At 37.5% G+C, this 24,986-nt stretch overlaps 1 protein-coding gene across 3 annotated transcripts in view; it reads left to right on the top strand.

The window, feature by feature from the left end:
• Positions 1 to 894: 894 nt before the first annotated feature.
• The window catches only part of NRPC2 (nuclear RNA polymerase C2), a 71,931-nt gene continuing 47,839 nt past the window's right edge, over positions 895 to 24,986 (top strand). For 2 of the 3 annotated variants that reach the window (XR_016524556.1, XM_039047984.2), the window contains exons 1-11: positions 895 to 1,449; positions 1,533 to 1,650; positions 1,792 to 1,913; positions 7,378 to 7,470; positions 7,756 to 7,828; positions 7,905 to 7,995; positions 8,095 to 8,147; positions 8,481 to 8,545; positions 8,954 to 9,062; positions 9,174 to 9,284; positions 14,257 to 14,316. Coding sequence is in view for 2 of the 3 variants with exons in the window: in XM_039047984.2 (XP_038903912.1) it covers positions 1,418 to 1,449; positions 1,533 to 1,650; positions 1,792 to 1,913; positions 7,378 to 7,470; positions 7,756 to 7,828; positions 7,905 to 7,995; positions 8,095 to 8,147; positions 8,481 to 8,545; positions 8,954 to 9,062; positions 9,174 to 9,284; positions 14,257 to 14,316 (927 nt within the window). In the remaining variant the exon portion in view is untranslated. The remainder of the gene's footprint in view (positions 1,450 to 1,532; positions 1,651 to 1,791; positions 1,914 to 7,377; positions 7,471 to 7,755; positions 7,829 to 7,904; positions 7,996 to 8,094; positions 8,148 to 8,480; positions 8,546 to 8,953; positions 9,063 to 9,173; positions 9,285 to 14,256; positions 14,317 to 24,986) is intronic. The other variant, XM_039047985.2, reaches the window with a different exon arrangement.

Below are 24,986 nucleotides of genomic sequence, written 5' to 3'. Positions count from 1 at the left end.
ACAATTTAATGAGAATAACCAACTCATTTAAAGAGATTTGGAAATAAAATTTTGAGATAGAAAAAACTTTGATGCTTTAGTCTACGATGATATAACATAATTTGATCTTTAATAGAAGGAGAACTGATAATACTAAAGGCTTGAATTTTTTCACTACCACATGAAGGTTCATCAAAACAGTACAGTTCATTAAGCATACTAGTATGTCCGAACATCCTCCCGAGGTCTGATCCTAAAAAATGGAATGAGATTTAAAGAAAACAACATGACAATTAGACTCTTTCGAAAGTTTTACTAATAGATAAGAGGTTGCAAGCTAGATTAGGAATATGGAGAATAGACTTTAGAGTTATATCTTTAGTCAATATAATGGTTCATTTTCCAGGCCATCCAATCTCCGTCATTCCACTTTAGCTCACCTCCAACCACCTCGCCCCTATAGCTTATGAGCAAATCTCATTTCCTCAGTAGGGATGAACGAGTATGCGAATAAATGAAAGTTGAGGATTTTAGGAGCCACCAAATTATGGTTTCCCTTTATCCTAATTCACACCTGGTGAAAATGAGAAACCGTCATCGACAATTCTAACTTTTTCATTGCAACGCGAAAGGATTAAAAGTTAAAAAAAGGATGAATTGGTCTGGAATCAATAATCCACGAAAAGAATTTGCAAATTTGCGACACAAGAAGGCTTGAGGATAAATAGCTGGTTGTGCCAAGGAATCACATTAATTGTTAGATGATAAATTGGGTGACAACGATTTTAAGATTCAATGAATTTGCTCCTTTGACATGATAGTAATAATGGAAAATGGAAAATAATGGAAAATATGCTGGTTGGAGATTTTAAATCAGACCAAACCAAGTAATAGACCACAAAAATAGGCAAATTGAACCGAATCAAACTGAACCTGCCTACTTGAATTGGACCAGACTTGTTGATTTGAACCGAACCGGACCTATCACTTGAACCGAACCAAACACAATATTAGGTTATCGTAAAACCTTCAGCGCAGCAATTTTTTTTCTTCGACCACCGTGACAATTTTCTTACCGGCCAACGGAGACCCACGCGAACAGGTGTCACAATTTTTCCAGTGAATTCCAGAAGCTCTTCCGGTTAACGGGTGCTGCAAGGTCACTGACGAGCGCGCGTTAGAACAGTGGTGGATTGCAACGTCGTCGACGGGCGTGGGCAAACGTCAGCGTACGGAGGCAGATAACGGCGGCCGACGGTTCGGATAGGGCGACCGGCAATGACCACTCAAGAATGACCGGCAACAACCAAAAAAACCAGTGACCAACGACCAAAAACGCGAAGAACCGCGAGTTTCCGGCGATATACGAGCGGCGGCGAAGTAAAGGTTTTAGCGCGCACCGAAGCAAGTCTCAGAATCGATTACAATCTCAGAAGCAATGGTCGTGAAGCTGCCAGAAGACGATTCGAAGTAAAGCCATCATTTTCTTATTTGCAGTTTTCCACCATTGTTAGTTACTGATCAGTTACTACCTAACTTGAAAAAAATTGCAGGAATGGGGAGCAAGGTGACGATCTTAATCCAATCGATTCTGACATCGATAAGCAATTCCTTGGCCTTCCTATCAAGTCAGCCGTCGATAAGTTTCAACTTCTTCCTGAATTTTTGAAGGTGTAAATCATCACTCTGTTTTTGTTTGTTATCAATTTAATATGCAGAAGGCACTATAACAATATATATTACTATGCGTTTGTTTAAATTTCAGTCTATGATTGATTATTAATACTCATAGTGTTAATCATTTGGTTGCAGGTAAGAGGTCTGGTTAAGCAACACTTGGATTCGTTTAACTACTTCGTGAATACAGAGATAAAAAAGATAGTTAAGGCCAATGATCGCATTGAATCTAGCACTGATCCGAGTATTTATCTTAGGTACACGCGCTTTTTCATTTTATATAACTATCCTTCTAAGAGATTATTATTAACATCGAGACATTCCATGGAAGCCGCCTTTCTCTCGCAATCAACCGAGCTTTTGCAACTCTCTCTCAACCTTATTACTTGCTTTCCCATTTACCTCCCTCCCAGCACTCTTTTTCCTTTTTGGAACCGAAATGCATTTGGGTTCCTGAGCATCCAATTTCTTAATTCCCACTGACGCCAAGGCTCCCCACCCATAGGGCCAACTATCAAAAGACTTTCCTCTTGGCAACGCATGCAAAACCAAAAAAGGATTGGAAAGAGAATGAGGATCTCCTAACAAAACTCCGTTGGGCAAGAGCAAGTTCCTCACCTTGCCCCAACGCTTGCTGTGTTAGACCAAGGAGCAACCCTGAACTCCCATCACTTAAGGAATAGATTGGTAAAAAGGGCATGGCTCCACCGTAAATGTGAAACGAGTTTGAAGAAGGAAAACATGGAAGACAGTTTTCTCGCTCTCTCACAGCCAACCTAGGTGACCATCCATAGCCAAAGGCATTAGATTCGAACTCTCAGAATTTTGCTCCCAACTCTCTAACACCCTCAGGAGGATTAAGATTCAAAGAAGGGGAATCTTGATATTGAGGTTTTAATAGGAACTAGCAGAGTAATTTTGAGCCTCAATTTATAGGAAATATTTGGAGGTCCAGAAGGGTGGAGTGGGGGAGTATTGATTCTGTGGGGAAATTGGGGGGGTGTCTTGTTTTTGTGGAGTAGTCGTACTCTGACTGCTTTGGAAGTGATTAAGGGCGTCTTTTCTCTTTTGATATCGTTCAACTAGAAGGATGGAGAGAGTATTTGGGTGACGAGAGTGTATAGTCCTCCAAGAATGAAGGGAAAAGACTGGTTTTTGGATGAATTGGGTGACCGTTTTGGCTTGTGTGGCTCAAATTGGTGTCTAGCGGGGGATTTTAATATTACTTGTTCTCAAGCTGAGAGGGCCTCGCTGGGAAGAGAAACTAGATCCATGCGGTGGTTCAACAACTTTATTGAGGGAGGAAATTGGGTTGACCCTCCCCTGTTGAATGGTAAGTTTACTTGGGCTAGTAGTAGAGCGAGAAGTAGTGACAAGTTCTTGTTTTCTTTGGATTGGATTAAGGTGTTCAGTGAGTTCCAGCAGGTGTTGGGCCCGAGAGTTACGTTGGATCATTGGCCCATTATCCTAATATCGGGATGTCAGAAGTGGGCCCTAGCCTTTTTTGTTTTGAGAATATGTGGCTCCAACACCCTTCTTTTAAGTCTCAGTTTCCTAGTTGGTGGAACATTTTAGTGCAAGGAAGGTGGGAAGGTTTCCGCTTTATGGCAAACTAAGGGCTTTGCAAGGGAAGCTAAGGTCATGGAATAGAGAGGTTTTTGAAGATGTTAAATCACATAAGTAGGAGATTTTGGCTAAGGTAAAGGGGTTTGATGAATTGGAGTTGAAGGGTCGATTGGACGACGCCTTGAAGGCTGAAAGAAATTGCTGTAGTGCAAGTGCACACGTCAAGTGATAGTATAGTAAAACGGTATTGTGGGACAAACATTACAAATTTGTTTAACCATATTAGAATCGTGTAAATTTTTTCTAAGGGATGAAAACTAAATGATTGAGTTGATTTTTTAAAAGTAAGTAAAACAAGAAAACAAAGATTGAAATTCAAAGGATAAAAGCATCTTAGGGTGTCGATTTCATTAATTACTTCATTAAATTAATGCAAGGATTCTAATGAATCTTGTGATATTGAGATGTTTAAATCTAGAATCTAAGCTCTAGTTTATTATTTTTCAATAATAAACTTTTCTCAAAGCTTACTTGATGACAAATTTTTTGAAACCAAAATAAGAAGCATGACATTAAGTAAAATCTTAAGCAACTTCCATTATCAACTTAATTATTTTCATGAGAGATTAATAATGATTTAATACTATAAGTCCAGTTAAACATGCAATCTATTTGATTGGACATTCAACCTAACATGCATTGATGACCAACCAACACGATATAAGCACAATAATATTGAAAACATTCAACAACACAATTTCGATAAAATAACGATGCATTAATTTAAATCCATAAGAAAATCCATCAACATCTTAGAACTAAAGAGTAGCCACTTTCGCCAAGGGAGGATGAGGAGTTAATTGATTGGAGCCCCATTTCACCAAGGGAGGATGGGGAGTTGGTGGCCCTTTTTACTTTGGAGGAAATTAGGAGGGTGGTCTTTGGCTGTGACAAAAGTAAATTGTCGGGTACGGATGGTTTTACTATGGCTTTTTTTCCCAAGATAATTGGATTTGATTAAGGTTGAGTTGGAAGGAGTCTTTAAAGAGTTTCTTTAGAGAGGCATCTTGAATCGTTCTATGGTGAAAACTTATGTTTGTTTGATTCCTAAGAAGGAGAATGTTGGTAGGGTGAAGGAGTTCAGACCCATTAGTCTTATCACTAGTGTCTATAAGATTCTGGCTAAGGTCCTTGCTAATCGCCTCAAGAAAGTGCTCCCTTCGACTGTTGTAGAGGCTCATGGCGTCTTCGTAGCCGACAAGCAGATTCTTGATCAGGCTTTTATAGCCAATGAAGCCATTGAGGACTATAGAGTTAATAAGAAGGACTTCAAACTTGACTTTGAAAAGGCTTATGACCATGTTGATTGGAACTTTTCGGACAAGGTGATGGAGAAGAAAGGCTTTGGGTACAAATAGAGAATGTGGATGTGTAGTGTGTGAGAAATGTGAACTACTCTACCATGATAAATGGTACCCTTTAAAGGTTCGATTCAGGTTTCTAGAGGCTTAAGACAAGGAGATCCTCTATCCCCTCCTTGTTTTTACTTGTTGTGGATGTCTTAAGTCACCTTATCTCAAGGGGGTAGAGGGAAATAACATAGAGCCTTTGAGAACTGGTTCTGAGGAGGTTGTCTTGTCCCACCTCTAATTTGTTGATGATACGAAGTTGTTCTGTTCTGGCAATGAGGACTCTTTTTTGATCATTGACCATATGGTGGGGTTTTTCGCGACCATGTCTGGGCTTAAAATTGATAGGAGTAAGTGCTAAATCTTAGGTATTAATTGTGATCAGATAAGCTTGGAAGGTGGGAGAGCAAGATTGGTTGCAAGGTTGGTCCCTTTCCTTCCTATTATCTTGGCTCCATTTAGGGGTAATCCAAAGGCTTCGTCTTTGTTGTTTTGTTTTGTTTTGTTTTTTTTTTTTTAATGCAAACAAGTCTCTTCATAAAGATAATGTAATGAGACTAATGCTCCAAGTACAATAATAGATAGATACAAAAGTAGGATTAACAGGTGCACTCGGGCATCTCAACTAGGTTGACACTCCTTTAGCACCCTCATCTATCCATAATTGATTAACAAACAAATGTATAATCCTAGGATAAATTGAACAAGAGAAAACTAGAACAATACAACACGAAACAAATTAAACTGGAAGAATAAAAGAATGCCAATTTAAACATTAGTCTTATATGGAAAAGTCTTCAAATGGCTTGGAAGAAGTGCATCAAGGTGAAGCATATGAGAGACATTCATATGCACCAAGGGCATTGATCCAAGATGAAGCATATGCACCAAGGGCTTCGTCTTTTTGGGATTCCATTTTGGAAAAGATTTGTAAAGGACTTGTCTCTTGGAAGAAAGGTTATTTTTCCAAGGCAGGTAAACTTACTCTCATCATATCTGTGTTGAGTGATATTCTCATTTATTTTCTCTCCCTGTTTAGAGCTCCTAGCTCGATCTGTAAAAATCTTGAGAAGTATATGAGAGACTTTTTATGGGAGGGGGTGGATGAAGGTGAGGGTTCTCATCTGGTTAGCTGGGAGATCGTGGGCCGCCCTGTAAACCATGGTGGGTTGGAGATTGGTAATTTAAGGCTCCGTAACAAAGCTTGGTTGGCTAAGTGGTTTTAGCGTTTGGCCCTCGAGCCCGAATCCTTGTGGCATATGATCATTGCGAGTAAATATGGCACCCATCCCTTTGAGTGGGTGACGAAGGGGTTAAAGACACATAATGGAATCCTTGGAAAGATATTGTGATTGAGTATCCTTCTTCTTCTCTTGTTTGGTTCATTGCATTGTGGGGGATGCTAAGGATACGTATTTTTGGAAAGATCATTGGGTTGGGGACAGTCCTCTTTGCTCTGCGTATCCTCATCTTTATAATTTATTGTCCTTTAAAAATTGGCCGTTCTCAGACTTTTTGGTTGGGTCGGGGAGCTTTGTGTCTTTTTCCTTCGATTTTTGTCGTCATTTATCCAATAGGGAGACGACGAAGGTTGCTTCTCTTCTTTCTTTGTGGGAATAGTGCAACTTTGGGGGGGGGGGGGATTCGTGTCTAGGAGCCTAATCGTAATGAAGACTTTTCTTGTAAATCTTTCTTGGGAGTATTGTTGGATCCCTTTCCTGATTGTGAGTCGGTCTTTGATGTGGTCTGGAGGATTAAGATACCAAGGAAAATTAAGTTCTTTACCTGGCAGGTTTTACTTGGCCGTGTGAACACTTTGGATAGGTGTGCTAGGAAGATGGCCAGGTTAATGGGTTTTTTTGTTGTATCCTTTGTCGGAAGATAGAGGAAAACCTGGCTCACCTTCTTTGGGACTACTTGTTCGCGAGGTTTGTTTGGATTTTCTTCCTTCAGGAGTTTGACGTACAATTAGCTAACCAGAGAGAGATTTGTGCAATGATTGAGGAGTTTCCTCCCCATCCTCCCTTTAGGAAGAAGGTCTTTGTTGTGGTTTGCCGGGATGTGTGTTGTGATGTAGGGCATTTGGGAGGAGAGAAATAATAGGGTGTTTAGAGGTTTGGATAAGGATCCTAGTGAGGTTCATGTGTCCTTTTGGGCTTTTTGGTTTTGAAGCTTCTTTTGTAGTTGTTCACTAGGTAACATCTTACTTAGTTAGAAACCCTTCCTCTAGAGGGAGGGGGGTTGGTTGCTTTTGTGGGGGTTGTCTTTTGTATGCCCTTGCATTCTTTCATTTTTTTTCAATGTTGATTCTATCACAAAAAAAAGTCTAGCCACTAATCGGCAACAAATACATACTTGCATATAATTTTTTTTTGAAAAGGTAACAAGTCTTTTTATTCATTAAGAAAATGAAATGAAATGAGACTAATGCTCAAAATACAAGGATACAAAAAGAATCAGTAGGTGCACCAAGAATCTCAACTAGGTTGACACCCCCTTAGCGCCCTCATCACTTCCGAATACTTGCATATAATTTGACAAACTTAAACAGTAAAGAGAAAAAAAAGGAACGAAGAAGAACTACTGGTGAAGCGTTCCCCCATTGTTGTTGGAATCCTTTCAAGAACACCGTAATTTTATTGTAATACCCTTATGGTTTCCAGTCAAGTCTATTTTGCCTAGACTCCTGGCATTGTCGAATAGTTTTCAAAGGTTTGAATTGAGCAGTTCTTCCTGATTTTTGCAGGTTTTTGGATGTGAGAATCGGTGAGCCTTCTGTGACGGTGAATGCTGTCAGTGAAACTATCAATCCTCACATGTGCCGCTTATCTGACCTAACGTATGGTTCCTCTGTGATTGTTATTTCTATTTAGTTATGCTTATGCATGTGCATTGATTTCCAAAATACTTATGAGTGATTGTGATGATCCCCGACTGTTCTATTATTTCAAAATTTCAATTGAATCTACATTGTCCATCGTGTTAATTGAACTAAGTTGATATTGTATTCTGCTGCAGTTAATTCTTTGGTCATATTTTTACCATATTGATTGAATGCTAGATCATTCAAGGAATTTTGAATAAATGTGATTTAATTGTTGAAATTATTTTATTCGTGCATTAGATATGCTGCTCCAATACTAGTTGATATTGAGTACATTGAAGAAAGTCATGCACAAAAAGCCCCAAGGGAGAAGGTATAAACATTATTATAAAGTTACAGTGTTACCTGGTTTAAAGTACTTTTAACATTGTGTAAGTTGCCTGTTGCAGAAAGATGTCGTCATTGGGAGAATGCCTATAATGTTACGAAGTCGTTGTTGTGTCTTACATGGAAAAGATGAGGCTGAACTTGCGAGACTTGGTTTGTGACAAAAAATTTCAGAATTAGACTATTATATGTTGCTACTTTTCTCACAGTAGTTTTGATGGGAGAGATAATCATGAATGCCCTTCTTTTCAGGTGAGTGCCCACTTGATCCTGGGGGCTATTTTATAATCAAGGGAACCGAAAAGGTAAAGCTTTAATTATCTTTGTACGGTAAAAAAAAAAAAGTAGTGAACAAGATATCCGTGAGGTAGATTTTCAATTTTAATACGATCTCGAATATTATCATTTATGACTTTTCTAACTCCTAAAGTTACAGGGTCGAACTATTGTCTTTTGGGGTTTGTCAAAAATTAGATAGCACTCTGTGTGTAGACACTGCTGATATCATATTATCATTGGTTTCAAAATATTGATATATAGTTTTCCTTTGATTTGATCATTTTGAATGTTGTAAAGCATATACATAATCCCAGTTCTGTTTTATATTTGAACACCTAAAACTTTCCCATCCATGGCAGGTAGTTTTGATTCAAGAACAACTTTCAAAGAACAGGATTATCATTGATACTGACAAAAAGGGGAAGTGAGTAGCTCTTTTAAGTACTTTGTTTCAATGTTCTAGTTTGTTGCCTTATTCTCATGATCATCGTTCTCTTGGTAATGAACTTCTGTGTAAGTTAAGGGTCACCTTTTCTCTTCTATATCATCATGTCTACCAAGTTGCATATTTTTTTATAGGATTAGAAATTGCTTCTAATGGGCATTGATTCGGTTTACCTAAACCTATTAACCACAACCTGAAGTAATAACCATTCAAATAAAAATCATAAAACCAATACTAATTTCTCTACAACATTACATTTACTGCTGTTTATTTCTTAACTTCTGTTTTGAAATACTCATTTTCTTGTTTTTTTTCTTCTCTCTTATATGTTGGTTAAAAGTTCATGTATCTGTAACTTCGGCTTAATTTGTCCTTGTTGCATTCCAGTATAAATGCATCTGTTACAAGCAGCACTGAGGCAACAAAAAGTAAAACAGTTATTAAGATGGAAAATGAGAAGATTTATCTTCAGCTCAATATATTTACTACACCGAAGGTCTGAATAATTTCTACAATTGCAATCACTAGTATTTCTCATTCAACTGATCCTTATTCAAGCACGTGTCTTGAATTAATTATTTGATTATTTCGTCTTTGGTTTTGTTAGATTCCCATTATGGTGGTCTTGAAGGCTATGGGAATGGAGAGTATTCAAGAAGTTGTGCAAATGGTTGGAAGGGATCCTCGATATGGAGCCCTACTTCTGCCATCAATTGAGGTTGCTAACAGTGCTAAAACTTTACTTTCTTTAGAAGTCTCTGTCATCCTATATTATTATTTTATTTTCTTTGCCAATGAATCAAAGTAGTACATTTTTTTGAATCATTAACAAAATGAAAAGAGACTATTGGTCAAGGATACAAACTCTAAAAGAAGTGAAAAGGCAAGAAATTAGCAAATAAACAAAGGCCGGCCAAATTAGCAATCAAACTAGAACAAATACCAAATGTACTATCTTTCGCCCTGGTATCAAGCATTCTACTGCCGCTTTGCTATCGGATGCTTACATTGAGGCATGCCTTTCTAGCCCCATTCCCTCATCATCGGTTCCTCCCCCTCACATCGAAGATAATTGATGCTGAGCCCCAATAAATAAGCCCCCGAAAGGGGGGCTCCCTTTACAAGAAGGGACTCTAACGATGCATCATGCCTATAGTATAATTACAAAAAAGTCTTAGAGATCGAAACCCACAAAGAAACTTGAAAACGAACAAAGGACTAAAAATCCGAGGGATCCCTATCCATTCCCCTAAACACTCTACTATTTCGCTCACCCACAAAATCCATAAGATCGTGCACACCTCCTCACACCTTACAAATTGGCCCTTTTCCCCAAAAGGCGGATTGAGAAGGAACTCCTTGATCATATCATTAACGTCTTTGTAACGAACGTACATGTTAGATGTGATATTAAATTTACCTTCACCCATTAGCTTAAGTTTTTGGGTCAATTGGTGATTTAAGATGATACCATAGCACATAAAACCCAAACGAGTATTTGGTCTTATAAAAAGAAACTGTGATCCAATCCAGAATGGTGAGCTCGAAAGAGACACCATCTTGAGGGGGCATGTTGAGAATTCCATATTAGAAAAACCAACGGACCTCACACTCCTTATAAGATAGATAGGCAGCTCCTCCCATTGCCAATTGGTTTTAAGATGGAACCCTATACTATCTAATATTAACAAAAGAAATCTGACGTGAAGGATATTTTCACATGTTTTTACAATATGACTGAAACCTAATTTTCAACCAAAATAGGTATTCCACATCCATATAACGGAATGGAATATTTTAATGAACATTCGAGTGATTTTTTTTTATAATATTTTTATAAATAAAGACATTGTTTACCAATCCATTTGTCGAGACACCGCTCAACAAAGTGGTATTGCAGAATTTAATAATAGACATTTACTAGAGGTTGCTCGGGCCATAATGTTGACCATGAATGTTCCCAAGTGTTACGGATAGAAGGTTTACTTTAGGCTATTGTTCATTTGTTGGAGGTAACTTAGTCGCTTGGCATAGTAAAAAGCAAAAGGTGGTGGCTAGAAGTAGTGATGAAGCAGAGTTTAGAGCTCTAGCTCATGGTATATGTGAAGGAATATGGATGAAAAGAATATTTGAAGAATTGAAGGTCTCTCAAAAGACACCTATATGTGTATACTGTGACAACCAAGCTTCTATCTCTATAGCCCAAACCCAGTTCTACATGATAGGACAAAACATATTGAAATCAATAAACACTTCATAGAGAAACTTGAAATTGGTGTGATTTATATTCCATATCTTTCCAGTATAGAACAAACTGTTGATGTTTTTGTTGACTAAAGGACTACCAAAAATAAAGTTTGATGGAATGGTTTCCAAGCTGTCAATTGAAGATATATTTGAACCAGCTTGAGTGGGAGTGTTGGTTGTAAATAAGAAAATTACCTGTAAAATCACGAAAGATTTTATTTTATTCTCATTGTAGTTCTTTCCTTTTATGTATTGAGCCTTTCTCCTATATAAGAAGGATATGTATCTTACAATTAGATTATTGGAATACAAAAATACTTGATTCCATTCAAACTTAAATGGAATATGGTCCAGATCTTCCTTTACATTCTGACACAGAATACAACAAAAAGGTGCAACCAGCAAAGGCATCTTCCTCACGAGCCTATCCGACGTGTTCGCACGATCGTGAGGAACTTGCCAAGTAAAGAACCTAACCTTCTTAGGAATCTTAATCCTCTACTGAATCGAAAAGACCGACACCCCATGGGTGAAGGGTCAACCAAGCAATGAAAGAAAGACTTACATGCGAATCCGTCCAATGGATTAGGGCTCCAAAATCTGACATCATTCTTCTCTCTTCTAAAATAGTGACTCTCAAGTAAAGAAAGAAGAGCAGTCACATCCGTCACTTTCCAATTGGAAAGAGGATGATAGGAATCGAAAGAGGAAGAACAAGAGCTCCTAGACCCCACTAACAAATTAGGGACAAAATGATTCTTTAGGGAAGATAAATGATAAAAACGAGAAAACAAACCACAAAGAGGTCTCTCCCCCACCCAATGATTTTCTAAAAAATCTGTCTCTCCTTAACCAACACTGAACAAACCAAATGAATAAAAGAAAAAAGCTCTTTAGAAATGTCTTTTCATAAATTTCCATAAGTAACTTTAACCCCGATAGATAGCCCGTTGAAAGGGCGGGGACCGTGCTTGCTAGGAATGATCCTATGCCATAGAGAATTAGGCTCAGGGAAAAATGCCACAATCATTTGGCTAACAGAGCTTTGTTATGCATCAGAAAAACCAAAGATCTTGTATTTGGTTTTGTTCTTGTATTTTCTCTTTTTGTTTAAGCTTCTTTTTCTATGTTGTATTTTGTATTTTGAGTATTAGACTCATTTCATTATTTCAATTAAAAAGTTTTGTTTCCGTTTTAAAAAAAAAAGATCTTCAACTTTAAATGAATAAAACACAAGGCCTCTTCTGAAACAATAGATATATTTCAGAAATTTCTATTCTCCAACAAAATTATAGTGATTGGTGATGAATGGCCCTACCGAGTTTCAAACCACAGCTTTAATAAGGGAGGAGAACTTTGAAGGACTTTGATGAGACTTAATTAAGGAAAACTTACAAGAAGGCACTTGGGATAACTTTTTGAGCGATGGAGTTTGAAAGAGATCTGCAACCCCTTTCCCAAAACCAAGGTCTTCTTGATCTGAGGCCGAATTTGGAGCCAAAAATTCCGGTTTCTTCACTACTAACACTTACTGAAGAATCATTATCAGACTCTTCCTCAGTAGTTTGCTTTTTGGACTCGAAATGGATGGGACTTCTTTCACTAGATAAAATTTTGAATTTGGAATTAGAATAATCGTTCTTGTGACAGTATGGTTAGACCAAGAATTTTTGCCTCTAATATCGGGGTGTTTTCTAATTAATGTTGGTACTCAGACAAGAATGCAACATACTTCAATAACGTCTGAATTAAAGTTAGCACCCTGTGATAAAATTGAGGCCCCGCATTTACGAGGATAAAATTTTTTAAAAGAAGGAATGAAGGTTGGCCTTTCAATTTTATGTTTAGGAGTTTTGAGAGCATGGGAACCTGGCCTTTCCATTTTCTCCAAAGAATTTTCAAAGCTGCTTGCCACTGAATTAAATGCTGATGATAAATCTACTCCTTTAATACCATGCGAAAAAGATGGCTGCACTACCTTATCATTAATATTATGGGAGAGAAATTCATTTTCCAATAAAACCCTTGAGGTGCCTTCGATCTCGCAAATTTCTGTGGCTATTGGAGAGAGAACTTGATGCTTTTCAACTTCCTCTTTGTCCTTTGGTAAATCTGAAAAATGAAGGAATTAAATCCTTCCGGGGAATTGATGAGAGAGAAGCAACATTAACTGCCGGGGGGGGGGGACTGGAAGGTTGACAGCCATAATTTCAGAATCAGCATTAAATTCCTCAATTCCAGCACACGGCTTTGAAAGGCAGAGGAAATCTGACCGTTGATCATCCAAAATAATTAATGCAGGGGAGAGAGAAATCTGTTGATTGATATCCAAGACCTAAGCTCGATGAACGTATATAACAGATGGCTGCACTATATAACAGACGAACATTTAGTTATATATAAGTAAGAGCTTTACTTGAGCATGCCATTATCATTCCTTTCTTGATTGTTTCTCAATATTAGTAAAGCATTTTCCAAGAAAAATAGATTTCTTCATCCTCATTGAAGCAACCAGTAAGATCTTAGGATACATCCTAACAAGAACTAGATTTGAATATATTGAGATATAAAGATGAAGAAATACAAGATAACCCAAGTATAAAGGAACTTGGGACATCCCTCTTGAGTGAGCACACTCCAACCCTAGACTACTCCACAAAATTGCCTACCCACACTCATTCACCCTCCTTCTATTAACAACGTCGTGTAACTACCTTCTCATCTAATTATCCTTATACCCCTACTAATACCATACTAATATATTCTTATCTAGGTGCCTTACACAAAACAAAAAGGAACTCTTCCCTCCTAGCTCTTTGGCGTTATTTGATCCTTTTCATGAACAAAATGATCAACAAAACCCAAAAATTCAATTCAAGACATTTTGCGTTGCTGGGACTCTTGTATCTTTTCTCATTTCTGAATTGTTTTATCCTATCTTTGGTTCTTAACAGGATTTTGTTGCTTGGTTTTCTGCCTTTTCTCCTAAGTTTGTTCTTTTGGTTTGCTTGGTCTTTTGGCTTTTGTCCTTTTTTTTGTATTTTGAGCATTAATCTCTTCTCTTTTTCATTTACTTAATGAACATTGTGTATCTTTTTCAAAGAAAAAACGAAACCCAAAAATAGCTCTTCTATGGTTTTTGACCGTCTGAAAAGCTTCATCCTTGAAGTAATTATCAAAATCAACAAAGAAGCCTACTTGGCGATGATTTATATTTTTTTTTCTTCACAATCATTATGTTAACTAATATAATATTGGGGAAATACAATTGTCTTTGAGACTGTTATGCTGGAGCATTGCAGATATGGATATAATTCTTAGTGGGCCTTTTCTATTGGCTGTGTAGTTATGAATCCATTTCATGCAATTTTTTCCATTTATTATTGGTTCAATTATTTGCCATTTCTTCAGTTGTTTTTCTTGACAATTGTACTTTATTGTAGGAATGTGCTAAGGAGAAAATATATACACAAGAACAAGCATTAGAGTATCTCGAGACAAAGGTTTGTATGTTATGACTCCACCGACTCTTGGTATTTACTATGGTTTCATTTATTTAGTCGGCTTATCAATATTGGTAACTTGGGTTTAATGATATGTTTCCATCTAGGGGTGTTTTGAAAAGAATATTGAATACTCGAGAAACTTAGGGAACTAGTGTTTTTTTTTTAAAAATTATTATAAAAAAAAAGAAAAAAGAAAAAGAGGAAACAAGTGTCTTTATTCATTAAGCTAAGAAATGAGACTAATGCTCAAAATACAAAGATATTACAAGATAAAACTTAGGATCAATAGGTGTATCAAGACATCTCAACTAGGTTGAAGGGAACTAGTTTGCATTTGATAAACGAACTTCAACACTACCTTAGTGATGTAGCCTAAGTAGCCTCAAGGAGTAATCTTCCAAGAATAAAGATTGTGGATCTTTTATTAGAATAATAATGTGTTTTATACAAGCAGAGAGGACTTTTATTTATAGAGTTTATTACAATTAGGGGTAAAAAGGAAATTAACCTAAAATATTACCCGGTTATCCAATTAACTCCTATTCTTCTTACATCATTCTACCCTTCCAAAAAGAAAACTCGTCCTTGAGTTTTAAAATGAAAAAAGAAAAAAGAAATAATCAAGGAACAAAATAAACTTGTTCAATGGCATATAGCCAAACCGACCTACATTTTGAACAAAATCATTCCAATTGAAGAAGTAAATCTGAGACAGAAAATCCAATATTGCCACCAAAAGATAAAACTTCTCCATCGACCATAAACCCAAAAAAGAAGTTTTCATCAAGCTCGGTCAAAACTGTAATCATAGGACCAATCACAAAATAATTAACTTCCAAAGAGAACCCCGAGGATGATTCCTTCTGGGGCAAAGTAATCAGAAGTATACATGGCAAAGATTCTTTTAATTGGCACACAACAGGGAAAGGTGTTAGAAGTTTGAGAAGCCTTTGGGTTAGTATCTCGAAGTCTTGGCTAAAGATTGAATCTTTGGCCAAATTCAAGCTCGGAAATGGCAGCCGGATTGCGTTTTTGTTAGACCCTTGGGAAGGAATGACTCCCTTCAGCACCTTGTTTCCATGTCTTTTCAGAATCACCATGCTCCCAAATGGTTCAATAGCTGACCATTGGGATAGCCGCTTGGCCTCTTGGTCACTTTCCTTCTGTAGACTACTTCAAGATGAGGAGGTGTTGGCTTTCCAAGAGCTGCTGGGGAAAATTGCAGCAAGAAGAATCATAGAGACTTTTCATAAAAGGGTGTGGTCCATTTCAGCCTCGGGTCTTTACACGGTCAACTCTCTTAGAATTCACCTTTCCCCCTCCTCCCCTTTGGATAAGTCTCTCTACTTGGCCCTTTGGAAGACAAAAAGCCCTCGAAGAGTTAGCATTCTCATCTAGATAATGCTAATTGGTCAGCTGAACGTAGCCTCGGTTTTGCAAAGCAAGCAGCCATCCAACTCCCTATCCCATTTAGTCTGCCTGTTGTGCCTTCACTCTAGCAAAGATCCTCTCCACCTCTTCTTTATGTGCCCTTACTCAGCTTGGTGCTGGGAGAAGCTGCTGTCCTTCAATTTCTCATGGGTTATGTGCAATGATTTTAAGGGAAATGTGCTGCAGCTTCCAGCTGGATTAAATCTTCATAATCCCAGCCGACTACGTTGGTTTAATGCGGTCAAAGCTCTCTTGGCAGATTTATGGTTTGAAAGGAATCAAAGGGTGTTCCATAATAAAGCTCTTGGGTGACAAGATCGCCTCGATTCTGCCCGTCGTCAAGCTTCTTCTTGGAGTATCCTCTCCAAGCCTTTCAATAGTTACAGCTTAATGGATTTCAACCTCATTGGAGAGCTATCATCTCCACTCCCAACGGTGGATCTTAGCTTAGTCAGTTGTTTGTTCTTCATCGCCTAGTTCAGCTAGTTTTGTTTTAAGTGTTCCCCCCCTTTTTCGGCCATTGTTTGGGCCAAGTTATGCTGTTTTGTCTCATGTTTTTGACTTCTTTATTTATTAGTTCTATAGCTTATTTCTTTGGATGTGATGAGGGTGCTAAGGGGGTGTCAACCTAGTTGAGATGCCTGGGTGCGTCTGCTGATCCTTAAGACTTAGTCTTTGCTTTGCTCATTGTATAATCCTCTTGTACTTTGGGCTCTAGCTCATATCTATTTTAATACAATGAATTGTTTCCTTTTCCAAAAAAAGAAAAGAGAACCCTTCAAGAATCGCATCTTCTTCATCATTTGCTTTAAGTTCTTTGATGTTGTGGTAATCTCTTTCTACCACAATCGGTGTGTCGTTCTTACTCGACTTTTTGATTTCCGTCTCGATGTTTAGAATTTCGATGTTCGGTACCTCTTTCCATCTTCTTCGTTGGATTTTTCTTCTTCATTTGAGACTACTTCCGAATCTACATCTTCAAATTCTTCTTTTTCTTCTACTTCATTTGCATAATTTTTGGCCCAATCATCTTTGTCAACTACGAAAGTTTCAATAAGATTTTCTCCAATTTTATCTTCTAACTTTTCTATTTGAAAATTTTCTAACTGAGATTCCTTTGTTTTTTTCTGTAGTATACAAAATCAATTCTTTCTCGAACTCTTGCAAATGAATTGATAGTTGATCAATATGTTGAGTCATTTTCCCAATGAACATTGGATTTCTTTTGTTATTTTCTTTATCTCCTCCAATGCTATGGGATCAAAGTAGTCATTTTGTTGAATTCTTGAATATGTTTCAATCTCATAGTGGTTATAGGACCGATTTATTGATTTTCTTGAATAGGAGTCCATCTTTCTTGGTCATGTTTCATAATCATAATTCAAGTCTTGAACGTTCTTCTTGGATGGTAAAAATCCATTCTTGATGATTCTTTAGTTTTCTTCTTTATTGACTTGAATTTTAAAGGGTTCCCTTAAATATATGTGGGTTGTTTGACAATGAGCACAATACTTAAAACTCCCTTTTGTGATCGGCGTCACAAAGAGTTTTCCAGATTTCCACTGGCAGCGGTTAACGTTGGCCCAGGCAGTCGCTCTGATACCGAATTAATGTAGGCTAAGAATCTTGGTTTTTTTTTTTTTGGAAACAGAAACATAACTTTTCATTAATGAAATGAAAAGTCTCGTGCTCAAAGTACAATGATAACAACTAGTCGCTCTGATACATAAGTGCTTTAAGAATCTCGGAGAATTCTTTAAGGAAAAGTATTATTCATTAGTTGTCCATACATGAGGGGGAGGACTCCTATTTATAGAGTTTTAATACAAGTGGGGGTAAAAAGGGAATTAACCTAGACTATTACCCAATTATCCAATCAACCCCATTCTTCTTACATCAATTTTAGTTAAGTCATAAACTATCATTTTTAGTATGAATAGGACTTAAATGTGCATTTTTACATATTGACATTAGCATTGTAAGAAGTACTATGGAAATATTTTAGCAAAATGTATGGAGCTTAATTCTCATCCTAAAATAAGAGTTTACGGGGTTCGACTTGTACGGACCTTCTCCCAAGGTGGTGATATGTAAGTCCATTCCTAGGTTGCTCCCCACCACCACTTTACTTTTTTTTTTTGTCCCCTGTTGTATAAGAAAGATATCTCATGTGAGAAGAGTGTAAAAAAGTTGGAAAAGGTTGATGGAACAAACATGTCATTTTTTTAAAAAATGGAAATGATGAAATGAAAAGGGACTAATGCTCGAATTACAATGAGACATAATAAGCAAATAAAGCAATTACAACTAAATAAAGCCCATTGATGGCTTTGTCCAGAAAAATAATGCAAATACAAACGAAAACAACCTAATATGGAATGAAATGACTCTTTGAACGACACTCCAAACACCACTACAACTTAAGCTATGAAGAAGCACCATGTGATGAGGACAATTAAGAAACTGCAACTTCAGCAAAGATAATGAAACCAACAAACTATAAAACCAATGCCCGTAGAGGGGAACAGATCAACTAGATCAAATGGAGAAATATGACGCCTTAAAAGCGATCAATCCAATTAGATGAAGGCCGTCAAGAACTATAAGAGAAGAAAACCATAACCAGAAACATCCATCCTCGAAATTTGCCAACTCGGTAACAAAGCCACCTTAAAATCTGAAAGTAGCAGAAAACAATCCTTCAAACACTCAACAGTCAACAATCTAATAAAGAGAAACTTCTAGAGGTTTGTGCAAACATCATCTCCATAGAAAATTCCTTGATAATCCTTTTCTTGAGACCAAATATAAACAGACAGCTAACCCAAAAATAAATCCGCATGTCAAAGATTGAAATTTGATGTCTTAGTGATGTGGGGACTTATTAGTCTTTTCCTTTTTTTTTTCTTTTGTACATCTAGCTGCTTTTTTAGAATATCAGTGAGCATTCAGCCCAGCTTACGCGGATCTTGAAGCTGGCTATTTGTTTTGTCTTTTACTTTATATGCCCCAATCGATTGGGGAGGTTGTTAGGTTAGATACTAGCCTATATTAGTTGGTTGGTTAGGCTAGTTTGATTTGGTTATGGATGGTTACAGCACGTGGCAGCCTATAAATAGCTTGTATTTGAGAGTTAAGTGTTTAACTTTCATGTAATAAAGACTAAAACTTGAGGAGTTGTATCAAATTGGTATTAAAGAGCCCTCATGAGAGAGGCTGATGGCGGGAGGACGTGAGAACTAAGTAAAATAACTCAGCTCATCCCAACCCTAACAATGTGGAAGCATCCTCTCTCCTAAATCTTTAGGGCATAGATTTCATTCAGTTGAAGAATCAATGGGCGAGATTTTTTTCTGAAACAGAAACAAGACTTTTCATTGAAATAATGAATGAGTCTAATGTTCAAAGTACAAGAGATGAAACAAAAATAAAAACTGCAATCTCATAACGAACAGGAAAGAGAAGTGACTTGTCTTGAAATATACATTGACTTCTCTCAAACCAAATTTCTAAAAGGAGAAGTTCATGGGTGAGAACAAGAAATTGAATGTTGGATTTTGCTGAATGATGGTAGATATGGCTAGACAATTGGAAAGATTAGCTATCAATCAACCATGAATAGAGAGACAAATGTCAACAATGGAGGCCAACCAAGAAACTAAGAAATGAAAAGAGCAGAAATAATGAAACCAATGAAAAGAGTAGTTAATGAAAAGAAAAAGAGAATTATACAAAGAGCAGAAAGCCCAAAGGATCAAAGCTAAGGCTAAAACTCAGCCCATACAACAGAGTAACAAGAACAAAGGAAACCAACATAAACCAAGACTAGACAAAACAAAACGAATAGTTACAGAAAGTACTCAAAGCTAAATTAACTAGAGGAGAACTGATTCGAGAAACAATCTACAAGCAATCTTGGAAAGTTAAAGCTCGCCAGTTTAAGCATAGGTCCTGAAAAGAGTAGTCTTCAAAATCCTTCCTTAATGTGCACCAAAAGGAAGCATTTCGACAAGAAGTTTCATGGCGAACCAACTCGATATAGGAATGAAGGTAAGAAAGCTCCCAAAATAGAACAATCAGCAATGCTCCAACTATTTAGCAACCCTAAAGTAACAACTTCCACTGCGACTTCTTGTTTCTTCCTTATAAGAATCAATTATCATTTCTAAATTTTGGGTAAATAAGTTCAAACAAATTCTAACAAGGAGGGGATGATCAACCCAAGTTTAAACCACAATCTTCAACAAAAGACTTCAAATGTGCTGGGATTTCTTAAGGATGTAGTGGAGAGAAACAAGCAACACCAATCATATTATCTTTCAAATCAATTTCATTCTAAAATAAAGCATTGAGATCAACCTCAACTATCCTCTTGCATTGGTTCATCATGATCAACTCCATTCTTAAAGCCATCTGAATTCTTACTGCTAACACTGATAGAAAAACCATTATCTGATTCAAACTTCCTTTTCTGAGAAGAATCCAAAGGAGGGTAGGTGTACCTCTAAAAAATTGAACCTTCGAATTAGGAATAGAGAGAACAGAGTGTTTGAACTGTTGAGTTGGAGGGGGAAGAGTAATTGAACTCTTGGAAAGAGCAGGGACTTGAGCTCGGGCACAATACACTTCTAACAAATCCAGGTTGCTGGCTGTTACGCTTGACTTGAGGATGGGTCTTTTCTTTTTGTTAGCAATGGCCGGAATCTGTGCTTTGACACAACAATTCTTCAACAAAACTGAATTTTTAATCACTGCACTTGCCTTGAAGATGGGTGTCTTCTTCCTGGAAAAGTGTTTGGTATGGCTTAAACAACACCGGACAACTTTATGAAATAAAGGGAAGATGAGGAGTTGCCTTGAGAGAAGAAGCACAAATTGCGTCCTTTGAAGGAATGAGGGGGGAAGCTTGAACGTTACGATGTAGACTATCCTCTTTTTTTGGAGAGGTAGCTTCTTGAGAAGGGGAAATTGAACCCAACAGTAATAATTTTATCTGAAATTAAAATAGGGTTATTAGAACTTTCACCAACTTGGGTGACTTTAAAGGTCGTTTCAGACTAGTGGCCGCCAATTTCCACTTCCTTCCTTAGAGGCACTTTTTTACTATTGCAGCTTTCAAGCACACCCGTCGTCTTCTCCCCTTCTTTTGACTTTGCGGGGACAAATGAGACAGGGGAAACCATCAAAAAGGATTTTAACAACTAAGCATCTTCCTTTGGAAGTGTATCTATAGGACTCCTTGAAAAGCTTGGCATACTTTGAATGGAGGCAAGGAAGGCCGTCTTAGGATTTAGAGAACTACAATCAAATACTTCATCTTGCCGAGCTTGATTCACTAGAATTAGATCAATTGGATTCGAAAAATCTTTGACGTATAACTTTCCTTTAACTAATAACGGGGGATCGGTGAATTCAACATCGCCAAAATTTAAAAAGATATTTCTGCGCAAAGCAACAATTATTTCAATTGTTGAGGGCAAGAATCCACACAAATTCCTTCACTTCAATTTTGGCTTCCGAAACGTTGAGAAAATTAAGCGTTTCTAATGTAATACTTTCAAGTCCCCTGAAATAAGCTCCGATGGCTTCAAAGGTGCTTCACCTCCTATAGTCTAATGGAAGGTTTTTTATCTTGATCCAACCTCCATAACCCTTAGAAAGCAGTGGCCGACAGTAACGAAACTTGTTCCATTTCTCGAAGAGCAAATGGAATGGACCTAATTCCTACCATTTTCCCAGAGACTCGATCAAATCCTCTATTTTACCGTGTCCAAGATCAATCAGTGCATTTTCAGCAAAAAGAGGGTTAATGATGACTTTGGTTTGGAGAAATTCTTCCAACTTAGCTATCTCCTTCCACTCATTAAATGTAAACAATCTTGAAACAACCCAAAGGTTGTCAAAATCTACCGTTCTACACTAAACACATCATAATTTTTTGAATCTAGAAAGCATCCATATTTTGTTTATCTTTCACTAAAACAGGTTCATGTGTTTGGCTCATCTTTTTAACTAAGAATTCACTCTATGTTGATGTGTCTGGAATAGAGCACAATGAGGTTTTCCTCCCACTAATTGCAGAGCTTGAGCTATGTTCCTCAATTGTGGGAGACACAGAAACTTCTTTGTTCGGCTGCAAAACTTTTGTAATGTTGATCAATGGATATAGACTTGCCTCCTTTTTTTCCATAAAACCCTTGAGCATTCCCACAAAATAATGCCAACCTTGCTTCAAAACCCAATTGGATGAACTTCTAAATTTCGGAAGTCTCGTTGCATTGCAATTATCTTGATTATTTTTCTAGAAAAAACTATTAACTGAAGCTTGAAGTAGTTTTGTAATTGAATCCGCGAACCAACTTAGGTGAGAATCGGATAAAACCAGAGTTTTGCTACATTCTAGATCTTCCACATAAAACAACCCAAAATCAAACCAGATGCAAAAGAAAGAATCATCAACAACTTTCTATTTCCATGATGGAAAATTGGAGTGGGAGTTGAATTGTTGAGTGGGGAAGACTGAAGAATGAGATATCTCTGATGATTTAAAGTGGTTGGAAGGATGGATGGATAGAAAATGACGGCAGAGGTCAAAGGATGGCTGGGAAGGAGGAGCCGGAGAAAGTAACGGTGGAGGGCCAAGCTTAGGTGGGGAAGAGGGAAGGGAAAACAGGGGTTGGCTCGTGAGAAGGATTGGAAGAAAAAGGATGACCAGACGAAGGAAAGAAAATGGATGGCAATCGGAGACGACAAAGGGTACTGCCAGACCGAAACCAACGGACGCTAGCAGGGTTAACGACAGTGTCTAAATGAGATAGGCTCCAGTGGCTGGAAAAGTTCGACGATGCTTGGAGATTGAATGAAACAAGTAGAGGCGGATGGCTAGGGTTTCAGAGAGGGAGAAGCCTAAGGGAATCGACGGTCGGAGTTGACGGAAAGGACCGACAAGCGTGACCAGGGCCAGATGCAGGCGGAAGGTGACAGAGGGCCGCGGCTGAAAGTTTGGTTAGGGTTAAGGGAAGGGAACGTACTTACCTAATGTCCCTCATGCTGCTCCCATTACAGATTGCTCGACAATGAGTAAATTCAAATGAGAAATTATGTTCTTCTTTATTAATTTTACTCTTATGGATCCAGTAGATAGAAGAAAGAGAATCATGATATAATGAAAAGAGATTGGATCTATGAATACAATGAGTTCTCATAAAATGAACAAGGGAATAACAAAGGATCAGAGGTGCACCTGAATACCTCAACTAGATTGACACATCCTTAACGCCAACATCATGCCCAGTACAAAATTGAACCATAAGAAAATAGAACATGTTTAAAAAACAAACAGCAACAATGAGACTAAAATAACCTGACTAAACTATAACAAAATTGCCGACGATACAAGACGAATGACTTTAGTTAGTAAAAATAAAAGCTCTCCGATTAAGGCACAAGTCTTGGATGGAAAAATCTGCAAAAACCTTAGAAAGACGGCACCAAGAAGAGGCATCAAGACGAGCAACTTCGAAGTGGTCCATCCAAGCTGAAAATTTGTCATTAAAGACACGTTGATTCCTCTCAAACCATACTTTTGCTAAAAGTGCTTTTACAGCATCTGGCTGGCTTGGAATTCAAGTCTGGATCCACCAAAACCTGCAAAATATTATCATGAAAAATATTTCCGAAGACCCAAGTAATGTTACACAAGGTAAATGACCATTGCCAACACTGCTTAGTATAATGACAATCAAAGAAAATATGCTGTAAATCTTCACTTCCAGCCATACAAAGGGGCGAACTGATGGAGACAAGCGACGTAAAGGAAGCTTTTATTGCATAACTGAGGAACAATTCAAGTTACCGAATATCATAATCCAAACACATATCAACTCTTCTCGGGCTTTTAGACTTCCAAAGGGCTTTACCCAACTGTTTATCCAATGGAAATGCCAAGGACAAATGAATGGAAAGGGATTTAACTGAGAAAATCCATTAGCTTCCAAAGACCATAAACACCTATCCTACCCTCTTGTTTGAAATCAACCCAAGGAGATTTTGAAAATCAACAATCTCTTCCTCCTTCAATAAACAACGGAAGAAGATAGACCAAGAAGAAGAGGATTCATCTCAATGATCCCGAACTGATCCAACAGGAATAAGAGCAATTCTACTTTGTTTTTTTTGCATGGATATTTGCCAAAGAGCTTGTTGGGTTACAAATGTCTTTGATCAAAATGTTTTATCAAAATTTCTACATGGCCAAGCTTGTCTTCCCTCTCAGATTTTTGCTTAAAGCTTGGTGTTTTGGTGGGGTTTTCATTATTACTCGTTGGACTCATAAACATTTTCGAGTTATGAAACGAGCAGTGTTCGACGATAGCTTCAATGGGTGGACAGGTTGCCATTAGCTCAAAGTTGAGAAGGTTATGCTCGGCTCATAAATGCTTTCTCTTGGTGCACTCTCTCTAAGCCTTTTGACGAAATTCCCTTTCAAATCCTTTGTTTAATTTGGAGAGTTCTCATTTTTCCAGCATATTGTTGTTTTAGTTTGTATTTGGTTGGCATCATGTACCAGTGTTGGATTGTATTAGGTTACATTGAGGGTGCTTTGGAAGAGGCATCACATTTGATCTTCCCGGATGCACTTATTGTTCCCTAGTTTTGTTTTTTTTTTTTTCTGTTTTGTTTTGTTTTTGTTTTTTTTTTACTTTCTATTTTGTGTTTTGAGCTTTGTTTCTAGGCTTTTTGTTCCCTTGATTCCTTTACTTTGTACTTTAAGCATTAGTCTTATTCATTATATCAATGAAGAGGCTTATTTCCATTTCAAAGAAAATGATGTAATTTACTCCCTTTGTTCCCTTTCTAGAAAAAGTTTCGCATAGCACGCTCCAAACGGTTTATTACCTTGACAGGCATTAGGAAAGAAGACGTATAGTAAGTGGGGAAGTTAGAAAGGACTGACTTATATAAAGTGGCTCGACCCCTTCGAGAAATGTTGTACCTCTTCCATTTTTATAATTTCCCATGAACTTTATCGATAATCGGCTGCCAAAGAGAGACCTTTTTAGGATATCTCCCAAATGGTAAACTGAGATACATATTTTCCACATGTAGCTGATTTTTCCTAGTTCACCTTTTGACCTGAGCACCATTCATATAACTCAATGGTTTTCCTCAAATTTTCAAGCATAATATCGTCAAACTTGCAAAATATTAAGGTATCATCAACAAATTGAAGAATA

The sequence above is a fragment of the Benincasa hispida genome, chromosome 11 (genome assembly GCF_027475165.1).
Source record: "Benincasa hispida cultivar pf3 chromosome 11, pf3_genome.v1.1, whole genome shotgun sequence".
Classification (NCBI taxonomy): domain Eukaryota; kingdom Viridiplantae; phylum Streptophyta; class Magnoliopsida; order Cucurbitales; family Cucurbitaceae; genus Benincasa; species Benincasa hispida.
The sequence above is the reverse complement of the archived record's forward strand: the minus strand, read 5'-3'. Positions and strand labels throughout refer to the sequence as shown.